Source organism: Crinia signifera, chromosome 7 (assembly GCF_055691185.1).
Source record: "Crinia signifera chromosome 7, ASM5569118v1, whole genome shotgun sequence".
Taxonomy (NCBI): domain Eukaryota; kingdom Metazoa; phylum Chordata; class Amphibia; order Anura; family Myobatrachidae; genus Crinia; species Crinia signifera.
Window position 1 is genome coordinate 26,940,048 of NC_139223.1, and position 27,152 is coordinate 26,967,199.

Genomic DNA, 27,152 nt, shown 5'->3' on the forward strand with positions numbered 1-27,152 from the left:
ATGTGGGCATGCCGCTATGTGGGGGCGTGCCGCTATGTGTGGGTGTGCCGCTATATGTGGGCATGCCGCTATGTGGGGGCGTTCCGCTATGTGTGGGCATGCCGCTATGCATGGGTTTGCCGCTATGTGTGGGTGCGCCGCTATGTGAGGGTGTGCCGCTATACGTGGGCACGCAGCTATGTGTGGGCGTGCCACTATACGTGGGTTAGCAGCTACAGTATGTGTGGGCATGCCGCTATGTGCGGGTGTGCCGCTATGTGTGGGTGTGCCGCTGGGCGGGCAGCTATGTGTGGGCACGCCGCTATGTGAGGGGACGCCGCTATGTGTGCCCATGCCGCTATATGTGGGCATGCCACTATGTGTTGGCGTGCCGCTATGTGTGGGCATTGGGGCCAAAAAAGGCGGAATAGTGAAAAGCTTTGTCTGACCATGTTTGGGGGGTACATTTACTAAAAGAGGTGATGTTGCCAATAGCAACCAATCAAATCATGGGTGAAATGTAATTGGATGAGAGATTCAGAAAGTGAGAGATTTGATGAGAAATCTCCAGTTTTTTTAAAGCGGCAATAATTTACACTGCAATACCAGCCTGATTTTGCAGTGTAAATGATTGCCGCTTTAAAAAAACTGGAGATTTCTCACCAAGTCTCTCACTTTCTGAATCTCTCATCCAATTACATTTCACCCCATTTCTCTATTGCATCCTAGAAAATGAGAGACAGAATCTGATTGGTTGCTATGGGCAACATCTCTTTTCATTTTTAGAAGCTTAGTAAATTTCCCTATTTCTGTTTTCACATATGACCTTGTTGTTTAACTTGCACCGGACGGATGAGATCCAATCGCTGACAGGCTGTTGCCGTTAGTAACTGCCAAATAGTCACTTCCCTATCCAACAATATATAGTGAGGACACGCTCGCTTCCGTGGTCATATTATAACAACAGAGACAGACCTCAGTCACACCAGAATGAGCCTGCGGGCTGAACAATAGGACATTGGGCCTGATTCAGATGTGATTATCGAACAACCGTACATGTGCACAGTGCGCTGTGCACATGCGCGAGGTCCCTCTGCGAATGAAGCCATCGCTGGCCATTTGCAAGGTGATTGACAGCTGGCAGCCATTTGTGGGAGTGCCCAGGAAAACGCATCCGTTGCCCAGCCGTTGGGAGGGGGGGCCATAGACGCCAGCAGCGGCCTCCATCTCCCAACAGCTGCGAACATAGGGAAAACCATGGTGATTGCGAATGGTTTTTCCCCTGAATGCGCGTCTCCGCACCGAGCGTATTCGCAGCCGTGCATAAGGGGGGGGGGGGTGTCTCTGGCGGGGTGGCATTTACCTGATTGCTTGGCTCCGAAGATTCTCAGTCCCCAGCAATCAGGTCTGAATCAGGCCCATTGTGTGATCGACCAGCTCCATGTGTGGCCCCAACAGACACTGACCCAGCCACTCAGACGGTAAGGCGGGACAGGCCTATGGGAGCGTATCACATCTAATAAATAGGGGTACCTGCACTGTGAGGCCACACACAGCACCGGCCCTCATAATATTATAGGAATGACAAAGGAGGACAACATGAAAGGGATTCTGGGAAAAGTGTCCCATGAAATGGATCCGACGGATATTCTGCAGGACAGTGACAGGTTACTGACATGCAACGCTGGGAATCCCACCCTGCTCATTTTCCATCCCAGAAATCTGAGCGGCCCCTGTGGGGGACCACTCGGTGTCAGGCTGCACCCCTGGTTACCGTTTACCTCAGTTGATGGCTCTGCCTGTTGGTGTAACATATCAGGCTCAGCCGGGCAGAGCGGCCAGGACAGGCACTTCAGGAAATCAGCAGCAGTTTAAGCTAATCCCACATTACTCTGCCTCAGCCTGTCAGCAATTATATCCCCCAGTGATCGCCTCCTCCTGCCTGCCCCTGACAGGAGTCCGCATTCTTACTGCCTGCCAACCTGTGACAGGAAACCTAGGGACACAATGGCCGTGAATAGAGGTCCTGTTACCGCATCCCTGTGCTGAGCAGGGATACGGTTGAATGGTCAACCTAAGGATGGTCATTAGGTCGACACTGTTGGGTTGACACACAGGAAGGTCGACAGGGGTCTAGGTCAATCTAGCTAAATGTTGACAGGAGTCTAGGTCGACATTGGGCATGGTCAACAGGGTTCTAAATCGACACATATGTTAGGTCCTCATGGGTTAGGTCGACAGTCAAAAGATTGACATTTGGTTTTTCACTGTTTTTTGAGCCGACATGTGCCGACAGGCGGTATTTAATGCCCTTCCATCCACTAGGGCGTGGTGGGAGAATAAAATAGTGTTCGAAGCATGGTGAGTGCAGCGAGCCATGCGAGGGGACGCGGTGCACTTAAAACAGTGTCCATGTTGACTGTGTCAGCATTCGGGTCAAATAACAGTGAAAAACCCCATGTCGACCTTTTGACTGTCGACCTAACCCAAGTGGACCTAACACATGTGTCGACCTAGAACCCTGTTGACCATGTCCCATGTTAACCTAGACCCCTGTCAACCTTCCTGTGTGTCGACCCAACGGTGTCGACCTAATGACTGTCGATGATCCTTTGATTGACCAAACAATCCCAACCCGCTGAGGGACCTGACATGGGGAGGAGCACAGACGCCGGGCTCATCTGGGATTAGGGGCAAGACTGGTCAGAAGGGATATGGTCTTTAAGTCGACATACTGTACATTGGCTCAACCACTATAGGTCAGCATGGGTTAGGCAAACACCTGAAATAGGCCGACATGCTTAAGATCAACATGGCTGGAAGGTCAACACAAGCATTAGGTCGACACTGACTAGGTCGAAAGTCAAAATGTCGACATGTGGTTTTAATTTTTTTTGAGCTGACGTGCCGACAGGCGGTATTTCAAGCCCCAGCATCCATTAGGGCATGGATGGAGAATATCATAGTGAGCTGAGCGTAGCGAGTCATGCGAGGGGACGCGGTGCACTTAGATTGTGTCCACGACGATATTCCGGACAAAAAATGGTGAAAAAACCCATGTTGACATTTTGACTGTCGACCTAGCCAATTTATAAACGGCAATACGGAAACCCTCCTTCCTTTTCCCCAGATTCCAAGCACTCTCTCATCCAAAAGTCCGCTGCAGGCCAGCATGACTGTTTGGGATAGCAGAAAGGTTGGAAGGCATACACACACACACACACACACACACATATTACAGCCTCTCTCAGGCTACACACTGGCCCTGATTCTGCTTCACTTGCAAAAGCAAATTCTCCCTCTAGTGGGCAAAACCATGTGCACTACAGGTGGGGCAGATGTAACATGTGCAGAGAGAATTAGATTTGGGCGGGTTATTTTGTTTCTGTGCAGGGTAAATACTGGCTGCTTTATTTTTACAGTGCAATATAGATTTCAGTTTGAAGTACAAACCCCACCCAAATCTAACTTTCTCTGCACATGTTACATCTGCCCCCCGGCAGTGCAGCATGGTTTTGTCCATTAGAGAGAGAATTTGCTTTTGCAAGTGAACCAGAATCAGGCCCACTGTACATTGGTTGTGGTCAGTACTGCTTCTAATTGTCCCGGAGCCTCTATATCAGGGAAATAGACCGGCCTAAATCAGCTGCAACCCTTGTACTAAAACAAACTACCATCATATATAGGACATACTTGCCTACCCTCCCGGAATGGCCGGTAGGGTCCTGCAAATCGGATCCCCTTCCCGGCCCCCCGGGAAGGTGGGCAAGTCTCCCACATTTTCGCTACAGCCCCGGCTCCCCCCTTCCCCGCAGTATAAAACCCCGAATTTTGCGGTTACCCGGGAAGGGGGTGGGGCTGAAATGACGCGATTAGAGTTAATTTGTGTCATTTTAGCCCCTCCCACCATCCACGGACCCGCAAATTGTTGCAGCTGCCAGTCATGGGGGTGGGGCTTAGTGACGTCAGCCTCTTCCCGCCCCCCCCCCCCCCCTCTCACTCCTCTCTGGGCTTCTCCCGGAGAGGAGTTTTAAGGAGTCGGCAAGTATGATATAGGAACAACTTAACAATTGGCTTGCTTGTTGTATTATACATCGTGGTGAAATACTATACTTAAAATATCACCCATGTTTTTAATACATTTTGAACAAATTATAATAAAGGTTTAAATTTTAATAACTGTTTATCTAAGAGCGCCCCCACAATAGAGTCTTCTTTCTCTTGCGTTAACTTAAGTCAAGACCCACCCGGCATTGAGAAGACCACGGGGAGAAGGAGGCCGCTGACGGTCTAAGGTACTGTACAAATATACGCGCACAGGAGCTCAGAATAAAGCTTATACCCCTTTTACACCAAAATCCTGGATCCGATCCCATATTCGGAACACGGTTTCAATCTGGGTCGGATTGGCACCACATTGTAAAAGGGGGTGGCACTTGTAGATGACATAATTTCCAAGCACCGGGACCACCGGGACCCCCCCCCCCCCCCATCTGCAAAGTGAATGGATGCCGCACACAGGCATCCATTCACCTCCTCCCTGCCTCCGCCGCCGCCTCCTCTAGCACCCAAAAAAAGCGGTCTGCTGCAAGGCGGCGGACATTTTGTCTTGGAGATTTTTCATAATAGCAGGAGCTGAGCCGGGACCGGTCACTGCTGCGTTTCCTGGTTACAGAGGTGGCAGCGGCAAGCGGTAACGGGATAAGGAGGGGGGTTAACTTTTCTGGGAGAGGGGGGTGTTAACTTTTCGGGGGGTGGGGGGGGGGAAGGGTGCCAAAAATTCCAGGGCAGGGGTGTGTGTGTGCTATATTTGTAGTTAAGACACTGGTTGGGGGCTGCTTTGGTGAGTGAATTCAAAAGACTGCAGCAGCTATCTGCTAAAATCCCTGGTTACCTATTTATTATTTGCAGGCACCCCCTGAAAATGGGTGTTTATTTGTGGATAGTCATTATTAATAACTAGACCAATAAGTTCCTATCACATATCTAGCCTAGTCCTGTTAGAAACGTCCTGACACTGGTTGGAAAGCATTAGGATATCAATAACACAATTGCACCATCTAGTGGCCTCTCAGAGTACCACAGATTTGCTCTGGAATAGGTATTCTGCAGAAAAGGCCGTGTTTGCAACACAAGCTTGCTCTTTAAAATCAGGGATAAATGTACTTGTACAATGTACATACAGTATGGATAACCTATTTATGCAGTATTGCACGAAAAGACGAAAAATAGACAGCGCTAGCAAAGGGGATTTTATATTTAATAACATCCAATCCGAAACTGGCAGCATGGATAGTGAAATGGTTAGCATTACTTCCTCAAAACCCACCGAGGTCATGAGTTTGATTCTCACCATGGCCTTAATTGTGTGGAGTTTGTATATTCTCCCCGTACTTGCGTGGGTTTCCTCCCACAATCCAAAAATATACTGGTAGGTTAATTGGCTCCCAACAATACTAGCCCAAGAATGAAGGGCCGGATTAAGGGGGACACAGGGGGTCAGTACTGTCTAGTATATATCATATAATATATTAATGCATGCAATAGAAAATATGCTGGATTCACAAAATAAAAATCCACTAGTATTATAGCTGTCCCTTTACATCACGGGTGTCAAACACAAGGCCCGCGGGCCAAATCCGGCCCGACAGACCTCGTCATGTGGCCCGCGCAGCCGCCGCCAGCCTTCACCTTTTATTCTCTATTCTTCTTTTTTTAGATCTTTTTTGAGAGGTTTTTTTTTGCACTGCCCGCGGCCATGTTCCTGTGGTCTTTTAAGATGTCTGCGGCCACAGGAACATGGCCGCCGGCCTCCACGGCTACGTGGATGTGGGCCCGGCAGCCTGTTCCCTCTTATCGAGGCAGTGGCAGACGCTGGGTGGGGACGTCATGACAATGACGCCTCCCACCCACTCGTCTGCAGAGAGGAAGGAAGGCAGGCCGAGTCGGGGGGGCGCAGCAGGACAGGCCGTGGCGCAGAGAGTGGAATTGAAATTACTGGAGCCGCAGCAGCAGTAAAGGAGCCTGAGGGATAAAATACAGTAAGTTACATAAAAAAAAACAATATATCTGGTGGTGTCATGGCATTACTTTTATATTATACCAGGGTTGCCGGCCCCCGGAAGGGTGGGCAACCCTCCCGGAATCAGGGGGACCCCCACTGAGCCCCCCGATCGCGGCATTTATATGCCGCAATCCGCGGGTCTCAGGGGAGGGGGCGGAGCTAAAATGGCACAATCGTGACGTTTTAGCCCCGCCCCCTCCATGGATAACTTATTGCGGCTATTTCTTGTAATGGGGGCGGGGCTTAATGATGTCACAGTTAAGCCCGCCCCCAAAACGAGTAATGCAAGATTCCTTTCCGGGCTTCTCCCGGAGAGGATTTTTTCAAAGTCGGCAACCCTGTATTATACAGGGGGAGCAGCCTGTGGTGTCATTATTATTGTACAGGGGGAGCAGCCTGTGGTGTCATGGCATTATGCCATGACACCACAGGCTGCTCCCCCTGTATAATAATAATGCCATGGCACCACAGTCTGCAATACCTGTACAATGATGTTTACCATTATACTGAATAGTCAGTGGTATGTAATTAATATTACCATTACTGCCTTCAACCTATCTTAATGTAAGGATTGTAAGATTATAATGAGACTGTTATCTTTGGTGCTCTAGATACAAGTTTTTTCTATATTGGACTACTGATACAGTTATTCAAGCCAAGAGTACTGCATCGGTACGATAAATCATCTTAATTATTATACTTGGGCACCTATTGCCCCTAGCACGGAGTCTATACTATTTCTGATTAATGGTGATCTAAGTTATTCTCTCATCTGTATTTCCTATAGACCCCCGCTTCATGCACAATTCCTTCCATAATGGAGGCCAAATCAATAGTACTCCCACCCTGGCCTGATTAACCATACCTATGACTTCTCCCTCATCCTGCTCCTCCTCTCTCTCCTCTTCATCGCAAAGTTCCTCTTATGAAATTATGCAAATATGTTGTATTTTATATGTAAAATCATACGGATTTTATTATGTTTCACAGTATGAAAATGTTCTGTACTTTACTGCTATAAACGCCCCTGAGGAAGTCAAGCTATTGACGAAACGCGTTGGGCTATCTACATCAGTGCAGAAGACACTCCTATTAAAATTGTTTTAATTCATTGAATTTTAAGTTGTATTTATTGAATTACACTGTGGCTGCATAGGCACACTCTGAACCTCTACTTTCTCATCTCTATTCTCTTGGGTCCCGTCTAACAGGGGATCCCTCAGAGTTGCTGCCTTAACCGGTAAAGGCGCGGTTGGGGTACCTCGTAGCTTATATATATATGTATATATAAAATTATTTTATTATAAAGCACCACAAATGTTTCGCAGCACCGTACAGAGGAACAGTACAGGGAGACAAAACTTAGTATTACATTGAATAAATAACAAAAATAGAGTACAGGTAAAATGAATGCCACAATTCAATACACATTACAGCTTAAATGTAAGTAGTGGGGACTTGACCAATGTGCTACTAGGAGCTGGTGATCAAAGATGGAGATGAGTATGCGGAGGAAGATGGTCACGGAGTATGGGAAAGCTGTGAGTGACATGTGAAGAGAAGAGGGCCTGGCTCTAAACAGTGGCAATCCTGAGAATTTTCCAGGCTTGCCAGACTGGACACTGAGGCACAGCCCGGAAAATTCTCGGGATTACCACTTAAGGGTTAAAATATTCGGTACTTGTGTACTTTCACGGCTCCCATCACATGCCATCGCATGCCAAATGTAGTGGCATGCGATTTTTAACAGAAATGCATCCAAATGCATTGAAATTAGTATCAAACATGTTCAATGGCCCCCAAATGTTAAAAATCGCATGCGATGCGATCGCATGCAATGCGATTCCATTTTTTCCTATACGATGGACATCGTGGGAGCCGTGATTGTACACAAGTACCAAATATTCCTCCTGTGTTCCAAAAACTGGATATTGACCTTCCATGTGGTGCAGCCCACATACTGCCTGGCACAACCACACATTAACAGGTACATTACTAAAAGACGTGTTTATATGTAATACATGTCCTCTCCCACACCTAGTGAAAACCTATTGTTCTTTTAGAAAGCCATGTTACATCTTTTGTCATAGCTTCCAGATTCTTGAAATAACTATGAACTCATTTTGATTTGAGGTTATCAGATTTTCTAAAATAACTCTGCACTCCAAAGGGTGTACTGCTGTTATATTGGTTAATGAACACAATTGACCTATCCTTCTGTAACAATGGTATTTGGAACCCGTTCTCCCTGAATTACCCCACCCTCAGGCCTTCTCTTCAGAAGACAATTTTTATTAACCTGTTTAACCTTTGTGTAGGCCGGCTCTATAAGGGAATGTGGATAACCCTGTTCCAGAAACACAGGTCATTTAAACCTCTTTTCCACTTGCAAGCTAGGTCGCACCTGGGATTTTGTACTCAGGTGTGACCCAGCTTAAAAACCCTTTCCCACTGGTACCCCGACCCAGCATAAAGCTGGGTGGGTGAGTTCATTGGGAGGTGGGGCCAGGGTGGCGCTTGGAGAGGATAGCATCTCCCAGTGGCTGCTTCTTTATTGCAGTGAACGGGTCACGCGGGTTATTTTTGCTACTGGAAAAGGGGTATAAATTAGCCTGTCTCTCACACGCTTCCACAGATGAACAATTGCGATTTAAGGTGCCCATACACGTTACAATTATTGTATACAATATTGTATACAATATCGCATCTCATCCGATCTCGGTTTTGCGATGACATCAGATGAGATAAGATCTAGTACAAAAAGTATGTGCTGCACATACTTTTGTACTAGATCTCATCTCATCTGATGTCATCGCAAAACCGAGATCGGATGAGATGCGATATTGTATACAATATTGTATACAATAATTGTAACGTGTATGGGCACCATAAGTCTGGTAAACTGACTTTAAGGAATATCATTCATCCAATTTAATGTGAATAATCATATTTTAAATATCTACTTTGATCTATTTCCTAAGTATATGTTTCAATCATATTTCTTATTATAATTTTTATAACCAGAGAACTTAAGACCAAAGTTGTTGATATTTAGATTTGCAGGAAAAGTGTCAAGTGAAGAGATATTCCCTTCCCTAATCATAAACAAATGTATTTATTAAAAGTTTCTTATAAACAAATCATCTACATATCTTCGATAGAGGGCCAGACCTGCCTCAAGTCCCCCACCCCATACATGTTCCTCTCCAAATAGGTCCATGTATAATTTAAAAAAATGGGAGCGAGTCTGGTCCCCATGGCAGCCCCCTGTGTCTGTAAATAAAAGTGAGAGTCAAAAAGAAAATAATTGTACAAGAGAATGAATTAAATAGATCTTAAAATAAAGGACTCAAGAGATTCAGAAATATCTAAATCATTTTTAATATAACGTTTAATAGCTTTTATTCCCAACTGGTGAGGAATATATGAATAGAAGGATTCCACAACACAGGTGATGAGATGATAATTAATAATCAAATGTAAAAAATGCTTTATATGAGATCTCAATCAATAACATATTTCTGTATATAATCGTCAAACAAAGGACAATATATTAGTGTGTGATCCGACACCTGAAATAATAGGTCTCCCTGGTGGTGAAGTTTGTGACTTGTGAATTTGTGTCTAATAAGAAAAAGTGGGTGTGGCAGTGTGCGAACACAACACAAATTGAATTGTGTCTTTAGTGATGGCTCCCTGATATAAAGAGCCTCATCTAACAGGTCTCTATATTCCCTTAAACCAGCTGATAAAGGTGGTGGGATTGCCGCTTAATCTCCAATTTAATTTTTTATCCTTAAACTGTCTCAGTGACTCGGTATCCAATAGCACAAGCCCACCACCCTTATCCGCTGGCATAATGATGATGGATTTATCTGCACAAAAATATTACAGGGCCCTACATTCTCCTGAACTCAAGTTATCCCTCAAAGTCCACAAATTAGTTCATAGTCATTACAAGATTGAAAAAGCTATGATAAAATATATAACATGGCTTCGTAAAAGACCTATAGGTTTTTATAGTTGTGGGAAAGGGACATATATTACATGCAAACATACTGAAAAGATAAATGTGGAGTTTACTTCTTCACAAAGGAGAAATTTGTTGTTAATGATTTTCTGAACTGCTCCTAGACTTTTGTAATTTACATGTTGACATGTGGTTGTGGCACCAAGGGCTTAAAGTGATCCTTGGAAGGTGGTTGGACTTATTTCCTAAGTCAATATCTCCCATTAAGCAGAGCCCAGGCCAATGCAAGAGGTTTTGGCACCCCCTGCAAACTATAAATATATGCACTGCTTCCCATTCTGTATAAAAGAATAGTAGTCTCATAAGGAAGGTGCGTGGTCACACAATTAAAATTTCGCAACACAGCAGCACAATCATATTCATAGTGCATTTATAGCCCGATTCATATTACACCACACAGTAATGCCCCTTATTCTCATTACGCTTATTAGTAGTGCCCCTTATTCATGTTATGCTGCCCAGTGCTACTTCTTATACATGTATGCCACACAGTAGTAGTAGTGCTGAGTGTTCATAATGCCTACAGCAGTAGTACTCCTTACATAAAATGTACACAGTAATAGATCCCCTTACATATTATGCCAAGAGTAGTGCCCCTCACATATCTGCCTGTCACTCCAACATCTTACAGCCCATGTCCCTCCAGCAGCTCTATGCCCTGTGTCCTTCCAGCAGCTTCCCCTCCTCTCAGCATCCCCTTCACCTGGTCTTCAGCATGCTCCTTAGTGGCTCATCTTCATTACCACAGCAGTGATGGCATGATATCACATACTCTGTGCAGGAAGCAGCTGGGACAGGCTTTTCTGTTGGAATTGCTATGCAGGGCTGTGGTGGCGGTGGAGGTTTCATACAGTATGGGTTGGATACACCAATAGTACAATTACTGTGAAGGAGTATCAGCAGTGCAGGGTTGCGGACTTGTCCTCAGAGCAGGGCGGTGGCAGTATAGGTGTGCCGGTGTTATCCTCAGTTCAAGGGAGACGGTGGCATTGGCAGTGCAAGAGTGCTGCCAGTGTCAGCATTGTGGGATGTCTATTGTGTCAGCAATGAAGGAATACAAGCAGTATCCTCAGTGCAGGGTGTGGCTATGGCGGAGATGGGTGCCAGCCACGCAGGAGTGTCGACGGTTTCATTAATGTGTGGGTGCTGGCAGCATGGGGTTGCCAGTTAAAACGCAGTCCCAAGGTGGAGGATGATGCATTCCTCAACACATTGTCCCATTAACATCGATGGAAAACCACTGATTGGCAGAGAGCTGTGAAAATGGCTCTCTCAACCAAGGCCACGGGCTTACTCTCCAGGCTGGCCACTGCTGCCTGGCCACTGCTGCCTGTTCCCCACCGCACATCTGCTCGTCTCTCTCTCTCACCGCAGCAGCAGGATGCAGTCTTAATCTCTGTGTGTGCCAGCAGATGCACGGTGTGCAGAGTGCCAATGGCACATAACTAGTTATGGCCATCCCGCAGAGACTCAGGCTTGCATCCTTTGTGTCTCAGTCTGTACCTTTCTTTTAAAGTACTCCATCCAATATCCTGCCCTCTCCAGTCAATTGTGTATGCCCCTACTGCTGGAGGTTTAAGTCCTGGTGGCACCCTAAGTACCAGTGTGCAACAAGCTCTAAAGGGAACAGTGGGTGTCTGTTAGAGGCAGAAGATCCTCCCATGGGGTATAGGGGTCTTACACAATTGTACTAGATTGTTACATCTGCCCCACCTGCAGTGCACATGGTTTTGCCCATTTTCCAAACAAATTTGTACTGCGATCAGATCTGAATAAAGGCCATATAGTCTCTGAGCCTGACCAAAGGAATGGGTGCACCACAAAATGTCCCATTTGCGTACCTAAATTTCAACTGGCCAAAACCAGGGGTGAAAGCTAAGCTCTTCCTGAGCTACATTTGAATAGCTTTGTTGGGCGCCCTCTAGTGGCTGCCAAGGCAAATACATCTAAATATGGCCCTTCTTTGTTTATGGAATTCTCACTTTGCACTTTTTGACCCCTAGGGCCTTATTCTGATCGGTGCGGCCCGATCAGAATATGCGGCCGCAACCGTGCAGGCGAATCCCCGCCTTCCATACGGATCGCCGCCTGCCGTCCGTACGCGGATATGTGGCGATCCGCATGAAATTGGACGGGGATACGCCTCCTCCGTCTTGGGAGCAGACCCTGCATTCGATGGTCGCCGAACATCGAATGCAGGGCCGCACGCTCCACCAGGTCCCGCAACACAAGACCACACGGACACTTGTCCGTGTGAAATCATGTATGGGGGGCGGGCAGCTGACATCCGGCGATGTCAGATGCCCGCCCCGTACCCACGCGTCACGGCCTCATTACCATGCATACGCCCCGCGTTTGCATGGGAACGCCCATGAAACGTGGGACGTATGCATAGGGTGATGAGGCTATGTAGCCCCTCACGCCCCTCTACGCCCCCTGTGCGGCGTAAAAAGAATCCGTGGGGCGAAATCGCCTGCACATGCGCAGAGTGACCTCTGCACATGCGCAGACGATCAACATCGGCGGTCCGTCCGCATGCGGGAATATCCGCACCGATCAGAATAAGGCCCCTAGTGAGGGCTCCAGTAATGTTTAATGTGATACACAGAAATAAGTGACACAAATAAAATCAAACCGTTTATTTAATTCTAAGAAAAACAAAATAATGACATTATCTCAAATTTAGGTGCTTCTGAGAGGGCGTCCCAGAGGTTTTGGACGCGGCAGAGAAAGATTGCAGAGTACGCAGAATGGGGCTTATTTATAAGCAGAGTATAACGTACACGAAGGTCCTTTAAGCCGCAGTAATGGATAGGACTCCATGAGCTTTCCTAAATAAGCCGGACACAGTAAAGTCCCAGATACCCGAAATATACAGACGTACAAGAAACAGGTGTTTGGTGTCATGGCCGATGCAGAACACACAGCCCAGCAACAGGTAACATGAAATGTCCTGCTTAGAAAGACCTCACATGTGCGGTGAAGGGGACGGTGATATCACAACAGAACTAGCAGCCGTTATAGAGGATTTCTAGCAGGTTTTGGAAATATATATTTTTTTTTATGACTCGCGTTACCGAGGACGATGGCACAGATCCTGGGACATGACTATAATGCAGGGATGCACAACGCCGGGGGTGATATTTACCATCTGCAGCCAAGAGCCCCTGATCACCAGCAGCCTTGGCAAACAGATCTATAGTAAATATATCCAAGGACCAGTGATACATTATATACACACACACACACACACACACACACACACACACACACACACACACACACTCATGGATCACATGTGTATCACTGAGACGGCATTCTGCCACTTGGACATGGGACTAAAAATCAGGAAACCGCCGTAATTACTCAAACCACCTGGAGGTAGATTACAACTTCTAAATAGGGGCGTCACCCAAAACATCCAATCAGATTCTATCATTTATCTTTTACAAGCTTTCTGATTGGCTGCTCCCTCCGCTTCTTCCAGCGTACATGGTAGACCCCGCTTAGTTATTGCCACAATAAAAGGTCACTTTATAGAATACAATGTTATGTAGATTATGCACATTTTTCTTCACCAACAAAATACAAAATCGGAAACCAGTCTGCGCAAAATACATTATCATCACCCTTCCTACAGCATCCCCATATTACACAGCGCTGTACAGAAGATATTTCATTATTGCCATCCATTTCTGTCCCAGCGGAGATCACAGGCTGAATACTGTTCCACATGGACACAAGCATAAAGAAAATATCTTACCAGGGCGTCTTCTGTGGCCAAGCGCCAAAACTCATACACGCATGGGAGAGAAATCGCAAATTGCATAGAGAACCCTGCTCGGTGTAGAGCAGTGATGGCTAACCTCAACACTCCAGCTGTTGTTGAGCTACACATCCCAGCATGCCCTGCATCAGTTTTATCATGGCCAAATAGCAAAACTGTAGCAGGGCATGCTGGGATGTGTAGTTCAACAGCAGGCGTGTCAAGGGGATGCAGTCAAAATCCCGACTGGGTCAAAATCCCGACTGGGTCAAAATCCTGACATATAGAATGTACAGGAGAAACAGTCAACATGATTTTCGGTCAACAGGTCGCGAGGTCGACATGGGTTTTTTCACTGTTTTTTTTTACCCGACATGCGGTATTTCATGCCCTACCATCCACTAGGGCGTGGTGAGAGAATAAAAGTGTGCAGAGCGCAGCGAGGCACTGTGCCCGAAGCATTGCAAGCGATGCGAGGGGCAGCGGCTCACTTCCAACTATGTCCATGTCGACTGTGTCGACATTCAAGACAAAAAAAACAGTGAAAAAACACGTCGACCCCGCGACCGAAAGTCATGTTGACTTTTTCACCTGTACATTCTATATGTCGGGATTTTGTACCGAATCCGTGTCAAGGTTAGCCATCACTGGTGTAGAGCGTAATCACCCCAGCAATGCTAACCACTCTGCCACCGTAGGAGGAATACAGTAACCATTATTAGGAAATAAATTAAAAGCTATAGAGATGGATATTTGACACCCTAAATAATATTCTGAAAATATAAATTATAATGTATATAAATCTGAAAATGTTTCCAAAGTACACCACCCCCTACACTGTAATGTGACAGATGTAGTTACTGACCCACTACACTGTATAGATCCCTCACACGTGGACTTATCTCTTGTCTGATGTTCTGTCTGACATCGGAACCGCTGCAAAATGTTGACGTCTTTAACCTTTATGTTGTACCCAGAGTTCTAACCCGTTATACTTTTCTTAGCAGCAGCGTTGTAGCAAAGGAATATAAATTGAATGATAATAAAACCCGAACCTGGGGTTTTGTTGGAATCTCGCAGGATGACTTTAGGACACCGCTAAAAAGAGAATAAGGGGGCTAATTCAGCCTGGATCGCTAATCTGCCAAGTTGTAGTTGACTGCGTGTAGATAGCCGCCGCCCAGACAGGAAGAGAAGACTCTAAATCTGCGGATGGACCGCTAATCGGCATCATCTCTCAGATCTATATGCAATTCCCAAACCATCTAAATGTTTTTGTTGTCTGCAATTGTAGCTCTGTTCCACTAATCTGTGACTGACACAGGATGGAAGCGGACGTCGCTGATGTCACAGAACTGCCTCAAAACTCTCGGCCCACCTGCGTTTTTGCAACTGCTCCCAGAAAACTGCACATTACCACCACATATCGCCGGCTTCCTGTCAGTCAACCTGCGAGGAGATTGCGTTTATGATACATATGCATTTTCTTTTGAGAACCGCTCCCGTGCATGCACAAGGCATACAGGATACACGTAGTCATTTTATAATCGCTCGATCCGCAAATTCGCTGAATAGCAATCCATGCTGAATTAACCACTAAGGGCCAAATCCAATTATCTGCAGGTTCCGTTAGCGAGCGTTACTGGTGGGGGTCAAAAACCTGCTGCAGGGACTTTTTCCTGTTGAATTAGAAGATTCAAGTCAATGCACGTACCAGTGGGTGATTATGTGGATTTTAGTCCCTGAGTAAGTGAAAAAAATAATAATAATCTTTATCGTAGAGGTAATAATGGCTGAATTAGGTAGGACATTAATATTTGTAAATACATTTGTGCACTTGTAAAAGAAAATCAACCATTGAAATAAAAACCATTGGCTGCCGCAGAAGCTGGGCTTCAGCAACGCCGCCATTTACGTATGATCAGTAACCAAGATATAATCCCCCATTTGAAGTTAGCGGAACCGTGTTGTGCAATAAGAGTAGTAAGAAGACAGGGACAGGATTACCATTTACAGCTTTGGTTACCCAGTTAGACAGGGACAGGATTACAATTTACAGCTTTGGTTACCCAGTTAGACAGGGACAGGATTACCATTTACAGCTTTGGTTACCCAGTTAGACAGGGACAGGATTACCATTTACAGCTTTGGTTACCCAGTTAGACAGGGACAGGATTACCATTTACAGCTTTGGTTACCCAGTTGCGTCTAAGCATCTGCCGTAACCCTCATGTACCATTGCATGTATAGAATAGCTTGTTCTGACCCGGGATACTGGATATTGGGGGCAAACCATTGATCTCGCTGCGTGGGGAAGGCTATGCGTGGAAATTGGTGCGGTCACAGTGTAAGTGCATGAGTGGATTCCTCCAGCGAGACGTACGGAACCACATCTGACGCCAGCACGTAGTTCTCATCAGCCGCGGCGTCCAGGAAGGTTTTACCGCGGCTAATTCATCCGGTGTTGGGGCATCGAAGGGACGGTACGTCAATCAGATCTTTCTTTCCATACTTATGCTCGATTGGCTCCCCCACCGGCTTTGTCTGTACAAGGAGAAAGGGGAGAGGTTGTGCGATGGACACCATGAAACAAATCTATTCCTAACCAAGACACAGTGTGCAAAACATTTCCCAGACACCGAAAATGACAATTGATTGACAAAAACTGCTCTGACAGATATATAGAGGTGTGGATAGTGATCATCTCTGGGGTAAGGGGTGGGGGTGGTCCCTAACTGGTCACAAGAGGTCCGGATATAGATATATCTTGTAATAGATTGGGTTACACATAAGCAATTGCCCAGGCCAGTGGTAGTGGGAGGGATGGGTTTGGAGGGGGGGTACTAAATTACTCGGACCCAGGTCTGTTACCTGGTGGTGGCAGCTCTTCTCAACCCAGGACATGCTGCTGTGTTCTGGGGTGCAGGGTGACCCAGGAGGTGCTATTTTTACGGAAATGTATTTGAAGAGTGCATGCACTCCTGCAATTAGGCCACACCCCCTGAAAAAGTACCTGGGCTCAGCCAGGCTTTACTGCCCTGGTCCAGGCCTGCTCACCACTGAGTACGGTTACTCCTGTTCCAAAAAGGCAGCATCAAAGAACGATATGCCAAGTACAGAAGGCAACACATCAACTTTAATTGGCTTTTTGCCTAGGGAAGCCTCGGCCAATCATGGCATCACTTACATTTGCCTGGAAGGGACGATTTTATTTATTTGCCAGTCAAAGTGAAATCCCTGCCGCTCGCTAAAGGCCCCGATACGCTCTGGTCATTTCTCAGAGGGAAGAAGTCTCATCAATATATCGTATCCATTCCCTACTACTGAGAGGCTGTCAGAGATCGGACTATCTGACTCCGATCTGATGCGCATAAGACTTGCGTCGGATAAAAAACATGCAATTTGGCTAATTTTCACCCAATTTCTCTGCCCAATACGTTGGAACCGGGTGAAAAATTCCAAAATCTCAGCGTGTATGGCCAGCTTCAGTGAGCCAGAGACTAATATTCGTTCCCGATTAGCCAGCTGCTTCTCAACACAAGCGGTCCTCACCCAAATCTAACCAGGTAAGCGCATTGCAGATCTGTACTAGGGAGGTCACCATTAACCACACATTCCAGCAATGGCTCGGAAGAGCTTCATACAATGAGAGACTGGATGACAGCAGCTGATGGTGCACATTTGTGATGAAACCGCCACTGTGCATGCTATCTGCAAACGGTCAGACATTAGGCTTCTGGGGACCGCTTACTCTGGTATCCTGATCTTCAGTCTCGGGCGGTATCATACTCATCCAAAGGAGGGGAGCTGGGGCAGATCTCCCACCTAGCTAGACATTACAACCCAATGCAGGTACCCCTGGACTGTGTGTACCAGGGTATCTATAAGCATTACACCCCAGGCCTCTTGTAAACATGAAAAATAAATACGGTGGTCTTTGGTATTAAGTGTTACATACAATACTGTTTTATAAAAGTAAAATGCAGTGGTGGCTCCAGTAAGGGGGGGGGGCTAGCGGCCAATCAGGAGTTGCTAGGTGGCCAATAGCACAATTCAGGAGGAGGAGCCGCATTTTACTATCACCAGACCACGTGGACCCCCCCAATTAGTGCCATGCTTTACCATTCCCAATCACAGTATTGGAAGGTAATGGATAAAAAAAGGTTTAAAGAAAAAAAATTCCCCAAAAAGATGCAGATCGTCCTTTTCATATGCCGAATATTTTCTTGCGTCGGCCTTGTAACCGCGTTGACTATATTGTGTTGACCTATTAACTGTCTACCAGCTGTCTGGATACCACTGCACCTACCCTAAATGTAGTGGAAAAGATGCACCGGGCATATTAACTCTTGTGTCTGACTTTGCACATTCTGCAGTGCTACCGTCATGAGAACGTCCCGTCACAGTCCAATGAAACCACTCCAGCAGTAAGAGCGAAACACGTTAGTTTCTGCACCAATGGTGCCTACGAACACTCGCTTCTGGAGACATGCTTTGCCCAAAGGTACAAAGTCTACTCCAAATTATCTCTAAACAGGGTTTTCGAAGCCTCCTCACAGTCCAGGTTTTAAAGATATCAAAGCTTCAGCACCGATGCTAAAATCAAAATGACTGTGGTACTGATTGAGTCAAGTGTGCTCAAGTATGGATAGCCTTAAAACATGTACTGTTAGTGTGGAAGCGCTGGGTTAAAATGAAGAGGATCTATGCAGAGTTGTTTGCACAGCGCATCTTGTGTCACTTCCCACTCTGCGTGCTTCAGAACCAAGAGTCCGCCAGTATGGGTGATGCAGCACCCGATGTTCCTTGTAAAGAAACCCAGGCCGCTGAGTAACACGCAGGTAACAACAGATAACCCAGAATTAAGGAGGGCCCAGTCTCCCAAAGAGCGTTGGCTTCAGTCTGCGCAGAGGTCAGTGAATAACTGCTGATCAGGGAACTCTCTCCAGCTGTATAAAGTCCAGCAGTGAAGGACCAGTTTACTACAGAATGATCAAGTTATCCATCAACCAACACAGAGATACTCAGGGCAGGGAGCACAAGGTCCCCTAGAGCCATAAACCCGCACACAGGCCCAGAGCCGTCTTGTACAGGAGTAGTTATGAAAAGGACACAACTGGGGCGGTGAATGTAACTTAGTCAGCGACTACTGCACCCCTCCTGTGTCCTGCTTCTGTTTCTGTGAGCACAGATGACGCCACGCACTCACCAGCAAGTTCATATCAGATCAAGAGGAGGATACACTGGGCCCAATTCAGGTCTGTGCACACGCGATTTAGCATCAGCTACGTTCTCTGCTTCACAACTACCAATATTAGCAAGTTGCGCTACCATCCAGCAATGACAAGACACCTATACGACCCATCACATGCTCATTCATACATATTCGCAGTCTACACTCAAACATGAGGAACACCGACTGCTATGGTAATGAACTATGGCTATGCGGACTGGACACGTCGGTCAGTGCGATCGCAGCCCTTCCAATGATTTTCTTCATTCGCACATATAAAAGTCTCGACTGATCTGTAGAGATTGAGCGCCTCTCATTTAGAGCTGGCAGAGAGGCACTCATCTGACGGGGACGCGTGAGCATCTCACATGCGTGTGCGCCCCCGTCACTCGGTGATGGGTGCCGGAATCCATGCCTGTCCGCTTCAGGGAGATGGGCAGGGTTTGGGGGTGGGGGGGGGGGGTACGGGGACAAGCTCCGTCGGAACGGGGCACGTGAGCGTCTTGTGCACGTGCGCCCCGTTCTGTCGGATAGCAGGGGCTGATGATTCTGTATATTTGCGGAGTTCGACTCCAAGAACAGGGCAACCGCCCGCCCCCCCCGCAGGCATCTGGCCGCCTGTGTCCCCAGCATTTTTCTTGGTGCAACCACCATTTTTGTGGTCACGCCCAGGAAATGCTGGCATCCCATGCGCCTGCCACCCCGTCCGCCCTGATGATTGGGAATAGCTCAGTGATTATGCAAGTCGCCAAAGTCATTCGCAAAGGGGAGGGGTTTCACGCGCGCATAATAGACCATGCGCAGAACTCACAAAATTGCGAGTCAACATGAATCGGGTCCCATGTTCTGTGCATTCTGCATTGGGAACAGTTTTTTATTCCCAATTTCACAACGACCAGTAGAGAACACATCACTGGTAAGACTTTCCCACCAATGAAGAAAGAACTAACCAGACCCCATTAGTACAAGACATTTCATTTTAAACAAAGAACAATGCCTGATCTATTAGGTATTTCATGTACCAGGAGGAGATCACAAGACGTGAGATCACCCTACTGCTAGCTGTATGCAATAAAGGCTTCACCTACAGTTGGGGCTTCCTCGGTAGGGCGGCCAACCGGGACTTTTCACATTGCCGCTTTGCACGGCTGCATCTGGTACTGGGCACGTCAGAAAGTATCGGGTGCCAATAGGACCACACCTAAATTGAAGCCTACCCTTTACCGTTACCTTGTAATGTCAACATAGTTACGTTGGGTATAATGACCAAACATCCAGCCACTTATTATATAAGGATTACCCATTCCCTTGCAGGTGACGGATGGACACATTTCACTGGTTACCTTTGGGGACGAACTTTATCGAGCTGCTGAATATTCAGAAGCGGGACTGACCCTTCTTAGGCCCATCGTTTAAGAACTCGTGGCCCAACCCATTCCCGCACTTGCCGCAGAGAACCTGCAAAAGAAACAAAAACAGGTTTATGGCAAAACAGAGAAGCTTCAACACAGCCAAGGATTTGGATACGGGAGTTAAACCAAATAGTCTACATGAAGACTGGAAACCTATATAGAGTGTATAACTGAATAGGAGCGGTCTCTTACTTTGAGAGCGTTGGGCCTCTCCACGTACTTGGAGACACTATCCTCGTGAACGGTCTCCGTGAAGGCCGGCCAGGGCGAAGAGTGCTCGAACTTGGTGCGGCTGGAGAAGAGCTCATAGCCACACTTAGAGCACACGTATATACCTGGAAGACAAAGCGGTAAACAGACAACACATTACCACCCGCGGCTCAATAACGGCTGTATAACATTCATGTCCAAGGCAGCGGAAAGTCATAACTTGGATGAAATCATCTGAATCCTAACAATACAGAGAGGGGAAAAGGGTCCATATGGTGGCCCCAATATGGCACCTTCACCCAGCCACGTGATGCCCAATATACTGTGGGGGTTATTCTGATTCACTTGGAAAGGCACAAACACTCTCTAATGGACAAAACCATGCTGCACTGAAGGTGGGGCAGATGTAACATGTGCAGAGAAAGTTTGATTTGGGTGGGGGGGGGGGGGGGCGTGTACTTCAAACTGATATCTATATTGCAGTGTAAAAATAAAGCAGACAGTATTTACCCTGCACAGAAACAATAAACACACCCAAATCTAACTCTGCACATGTTACATCAGCCCCACCTGCAGTGCAGCATGGTTTTGTCCGTTAGAGAGTGATTGTGCCTTTCTGAGTGAATCAGAATAACCCCCTGTATACGGTTAGCAAGAAGGTGATTCACCGCCCGTTACCTAATAGATGCAGAAGCTTCGCACTTCCCTTTAACACATCCTGTGCATAGGATGTCTCCTTACATCACAGAGCGTGACAGCGATAATATAGAATTACAGCCATCATCATGCAATATCCAGGACAAACTCTGCACTGGACCCGCTAAGCGCACTGTGTTAATGGGTAACTATCGCGGTGTCATTATTATGAATTTCCCTTGGCGTGTGCATGAAAGTTATTTACAGTTTGCAAGGCAGCACTTTTTTTTTTTTTGTTCCAGTAGCAAAATCCCCTTTAAGTGCATTGATTAAGTCACAGCTCCATGAACGCAGCACCTTAGCTCAATGCTATTATTAGGATCATGACTCGGTGGTTAAAGCAGAGTCAGAGAATTATACGGTCTTCTACGCAGATTCCTGCACAGGCTTCAGCGATGATGGCTGGTTAGGCCGTTTTTGGGCCAAATGCAAAAGCCTACGGTGTGGTATGAGGAGAGAGGTTGGCGATATAGCCGCAAGACTCAGAGGCAAGTAATATTTATTTAAAGGGAAAACCAGACCGCTAAACTGCCGACATGTAATTTCTTGCCGACTGGCGCAACTCGCACGTTATTACAGTTGGCGTTTAGACCTGTGACCCAATACACGTCTTCCGTCTGCATCGGACCATAACAATAGGGGGGGGGGGGGGGGGGCGGCCTATCCCAGTCATTTTTTTTAAAGTGGCAATAATTTACAAGGCATGGTTTAGCCTTGTAAAGGATGAAAAAAAGACACACACACACACACACATCAGTGTTTGGCTGCAATCCCGCCCCTCCATCAAATTCAAACCCGATTACATTTCACTGCATGTGGTATTTGCCTCAATCACCTAAACATGTCAGGTTTTTAGGATTTCTTTAACCATATTAATCCACTTTGCTGGGTCAGTTATGCCCCTGCAAGACCGCACTTTGTAAACGGTATATTGCCGTTTTTGTACCGTTTTAAAACTGTAATCTGTGCGGTCTGAAAGGTGCAGGACCACTTAACCGGTTAGAAAATACCGTTTTTTCTAACCGGTTAAAATGCAGGGTCCTACCCGTTTTAGAACCGGTATTTTAGGCTCAAAATCGGGTCTGAAACGGTATTTAGGACCCAGCCAATGAGCTGGGTCCTAAATTCAGCGCAGTGAATATTTAATGAGCGCTCATTAAATATTCACAGCACTGGAGCCGCCCCGCGCGCGTGTCGACGCCCCCCCCCCCCCCCGTGTCGACCTACCCCCGTGCAGCCGGTAGCTCCGTTGTGAATCCCGGCACTGCAGTTCTGTATGGTCGGAAGCACTTATGAAAAAAAGTGTCTTTCAGAAAATGGCTGCCCCATAGGAAAGACAGTTTTTTTAAACAGGTTTTCCTATGGGGCAGCCATTTTCTGAAAGACACAACGGAGGTGTACCAGCTGCACGGGGGTAGGTCGACACAGGGGGGGGGGGCGTCGTCGACACGCGCGCGGGGGGGGGGGGGAGGGCTGAAGGCTGCACTGGCTTTGACCCTGTATTTGGAAAGTTTCCAAAAACGGTTTCGCCAGTGTCAAAAAAAAAAAAAAAAATCGGCACTTAAACGGTAATATACCGTTTGAGAGCTGCGGTGTGAAAGGGGTTTTATCTGGCAGACCCGTTTTTGGAAACGTTTTCAAATACAGGGTCAAAGCCAGTTATGCGGTCTGAAAGCAGCATTAGAATCCTACCAGTTTCCAGACAGAAATCCTGAAAACATGATCTGTTAGAGAAACACGAGATCTGCATGTGGTAGTCGTCACTAGCCGATGAGCCTATAGATAGCCGGACTACTTACATGTATGGCCAAATCTGACCGAGTAGCTAGCTTAGGACAAGATGAGAGTCCTGCTGTACTGTCGCAGATGCAGCCAGTGCACGGGTTATCTGTCATATCCAAGGGCAAGGAATAACCAACAACAGGCCTTATTCAGAACTGACTGCTGCTCTGCGATAATTGCAGAGAGACGCCGCTCCGCCAGAGGGAATTCCCACCCTGTGCAATGCTGTGAATGGCTCGCGAAAATCACACCGATCATCAGCTAGCTGCAAATCCATTTGCAATCACTCACCATTGAATGATTTAACCAGTCTGTGTGTAACCAAGAACCTAGACACAGGCTGATCGGGGCCGGAGCGGACGTCACACGCCTCCCCTGAGAACGCCTGGGTTTTTCCCGGATACCCCCGGCTACCCCCAAACGCCGGCTTCGTCTCAAACAGTGGCCAGCTTGTGATATGTAAAGAAATTGCTGATTATATCGCTGTTTGGCATCGCGCATGTATACTGTGATCCCTACGCATGGTCATTCAATCATCGGTCACTGTGCAAATTCGCACAACAGCCATCCACTCTGAATAACCCCCTACATCCAGACCACAGTGTGCACTTTAATGTAAGGCATTAGGTCTAAAGGTCCTGGTTCCCTTCTTATCTTAATACGGTTATTGTATATAGTATACTTTCACCTGCACCGCATTCACGTTCTCATTATAAAACAAGATAGTGTTAGACATTGGCCGGGGAACCCTCCGATCTCGGTGCACCAGCTAATCGCGCAGTCAGTACTTACGATATTCAGAAAGTGAATGTTAATAGGGGTCACGCTGCATTCCACAGCACGGTTGTCGCTAGCAACATCCTCTGTCATCCTGCATGTACAGACAATGGCGAGCATCGCTAGTGCGCTACGGAAGTGCGAATCATTGACGATACAGTGCGTACACACTAGACGATATATGCGATAATGTCATTATCATGAAAACTAGTTTGCCGAGCGCAGTGAGCCATGCCAAGGGATTTGGTACACTTTGACGGTGTCCATGATGACTAGGTCGACATTCGGGACAAAAGAAAAAGTAAAAAAAAACGCATGTCGACCTTTTGACTATCAAACTTCCCATTGTCGACCTAATACTTGTGTCGACCTATTGCACGTGTTGATCCAATGGCCCATATCCCTATGCTACCCAATGGTCCACTAAATCGCTGCTACGGTTAGAATTTATGTAGCGCATACATAAAGAATATTTAGCCATTCTCTTCCGTCCCTGCCCTGGTGGAGCCGCAACCAATCGGCAGAGATTTGAAAGATCCTCGGAATTTCGGTTAAAGAGGAAATAAATTACAAAGAATTCAAGAGCGAAAAAATCCTTTGAGCTCATTTGACGAGTCAAACAGGTCCGACAACGTATGAGTGTCCCGGCTACACAAATACCTAAACAGAGACACGGAAACTGCTTTCACAACAGTAGCTACAATATCCAGCATCAAACACTGCGGTATTTACTGTTCAAATGGGAAAATAAACAGGAAGTCGGTTTAATTATTTCAAAATTAAATCGTTATCTACAAAGAGAAATACAATAAAACTAAAAATCAACAAGAAAATCGAAAGTATTTATTTATCATTCATTAAATGAGGGCTGGTAATTAGTTACCTATAAATAATAGAGCAATACTGTTAATTGGGTTAATAGTTGCAAATATTAATTATATAATGATTATATTTATTGAGCTCATAATTGCATTGACAGGCGATAAAGGGATGGGAATAAAAAGTGCTTTATCAAGACGTTTGTAGATAGAATCCAATTAGTATAGGATATAATAAAATGACTGTTTCCTTTTGATGCGGTCACCTGTGGCAGTGGTGTTATGTTGCAGTGTTGGTGTTCCTATCTACGCAGGTCTTCCATCTATTCTACACATATTATCTTTTAAAAAGAATAATAATAAAAAAAACACTACTAGGGAAAGGAAGTTTCCTTTATTTTTGGGTGTCTAATTAGATAGAGAAGTAATTGGCACTGATGGGAGGTTTCCCATAGCAACCAACCAGATTATATTTATTATCTTCTAGAGAAGGTGCTAAATAAATTAAAAACTATAATCTCATTTGTTGCTATGGGCAACATCCCATCTTAGTAACTGTACCCCTACATTGCTAAGCGAGAGAGTGTGTATACCCCACACTGTGGCACCCCTTATCAATGAACTTCCAACAGAACATCCCATACACAGGAACAGCAGCAGTGACTCTGCTGTCACAATGTCGACATCAGAATGCCGGCTAAAACGTCAACACTAGCGTCAGAGTTCTAAGCTGCAGACACTGAGGCAATATCATGGTCAGTGCCAGGTGGATATACCAATGCCTTATAGTGAGCTCCCTGCAGACAGGACCCCATTCCTGCACACATCTTTCTGCTGGACCCCCTCCCACTCCGGATTACTGGGACACCTTGTTCCCAGCCACTGGCACTGGTTACACAACAGAGCTGCCAGCTGCTGAGTACCGGAGTAACTTTTACAGTGACAGTCTATGGCTGCCATGTATCCAATCACAGCGCTGCATCACACCCAGCCCCCGGTCCACCCGCTCACACCCAGCAGCAGCCCTTACCGTTCTCGAAGTGATCTTTGTAAACCTCTCCGCCAAAGAACGAGCAGAAAGACATGGCGTTGCTTGCCCGGATAGCACCTTCCAGAAATGACCCTCACCGGCTACCTGCTCCCTCTGCTGAGCGGCTGCTGGCAACAACAGATTGTATAAAGCGTCCAGGAGAGGGGCGGGGGCTTGGCGTCATCGAGAGGCGTGGCCAGCACTCCTGTAGCACGTGTTTTAGCACCCCGAGGCGGCCATATTGGTTGGGGCACAGTGCTTGTTGGTGTAGCTGAGGTAAATAAATGTGGTTATTCATAGTTGCCTACCCTCCTGCATTCTGCAGGAGACTCCCTGAAATAGCAGCAATCTCCCTCTCTCCCTCATTAGTCTAGCAATCTCCCTCATTTCACCTAACCCACATTACAATGTTACATTTTTGGACAAAAAAAGGAATGAGAGACAGATACATTTACATTGAATCTTCAGCACCATTTCCCAGCACTTTACCAAGTATAGTATCTCTTACTAACTGCTTTGGGGCTCATCTACATTTGGAAAGAAGTTTTTTTACAAGATTCCTTTCAGATGTAGCAGTACACAGCCACGCTTCTAGGTGCCACGTTCACAATCTCTCCATATATGGAACTAGACACGCCCTCTGGGTGGAGCATGACACGCCCCCTCAATGGGACTCTGTGCAAAATTCTATTACCAACTGTAATCTCCCTGAAACTAGATTCCAAAAGTAGGCAAGTATGGGTTATTACAGAGAGGCTGTTTGGATTGTGTCTTTAGGCACAGTTGTGACATGTGGGAAGGAAGTGTTGTTGCTTTGCAGGGAGGGATGGAGGTGACTTGTGCACTTCTGTAATCACAATTATGCAATGTCCTTAGCAAATTTCATCATGTGTTCCCAGTACTTGTGTAACTGAAAGCCCAGGTCGGGTATATTGGGGCCGACTCAGACACAATTATCCTCTCTCATACCCTCCAACATCTGAAGGGCTAAAATCGGTACACAGGCAGTAAGTGGGCGTGGCCACAAGTAAAGTGGGCGTGTCCACCCACTTTCCAGTTTCCGGGCATTTCAAATAAAAAGTGAGCGCTTATATAAATATTTATTTATTTATTAACAGTTTTTTATATAGCGCAGCATATTCCGTTGCGCTTTACAATAGCAGACAGTGATACAAAAAACAGGGTATTTACAGACAGTCAAATGTAGGAGGGCCCTGCTCGCAAGCTTACAATCTATAGGGAAATAGGCATTGATACATAAGGATAGATACTGTATTCTTTATTGCATCGATTCCACCAGAACGCAAGGTTCTATGACTGGTTCTGGAATTTGATAAGCTTGCCTGAAGAGATGA

General features: G+C 46.4%; 2 protein-coding genes across 3 annotated transcripts in view; both read right to left on the minus strand.

The window, feature by feature from the left end:
* The window catches only part of MEIOB (meiosis specific with OB-fold), a 267,025-nt gene that overhangs the window by 221,107 nt on the left and 18,766 nt on the right, over positions 1-27,152 (minus strand). The window lies entirely within an intron of this gene.
* MSRB1 (methionine sulfoxide reductase B1) lies at positions 12,698-25,973 on the minus strand. The gene is made up of 4 exons (XM_083152625.1): positions 25,798-25,973; positions 20,677-20,819; positions 20,416-20,530; positions 12,698-16,383 (listed from the first exon to the last, which is right to left on the minus strand). Exons 1-4 carry the CDS (start codon positions 25,850-25,852, stop codon positions 16,352-16,354), a joined length of 345 nt encoding a protein of 114 aa, XP_083008751.1. The 5' UTR covers positions 25,853-25,973; the 3' UTR covers positions 12,698-16,351.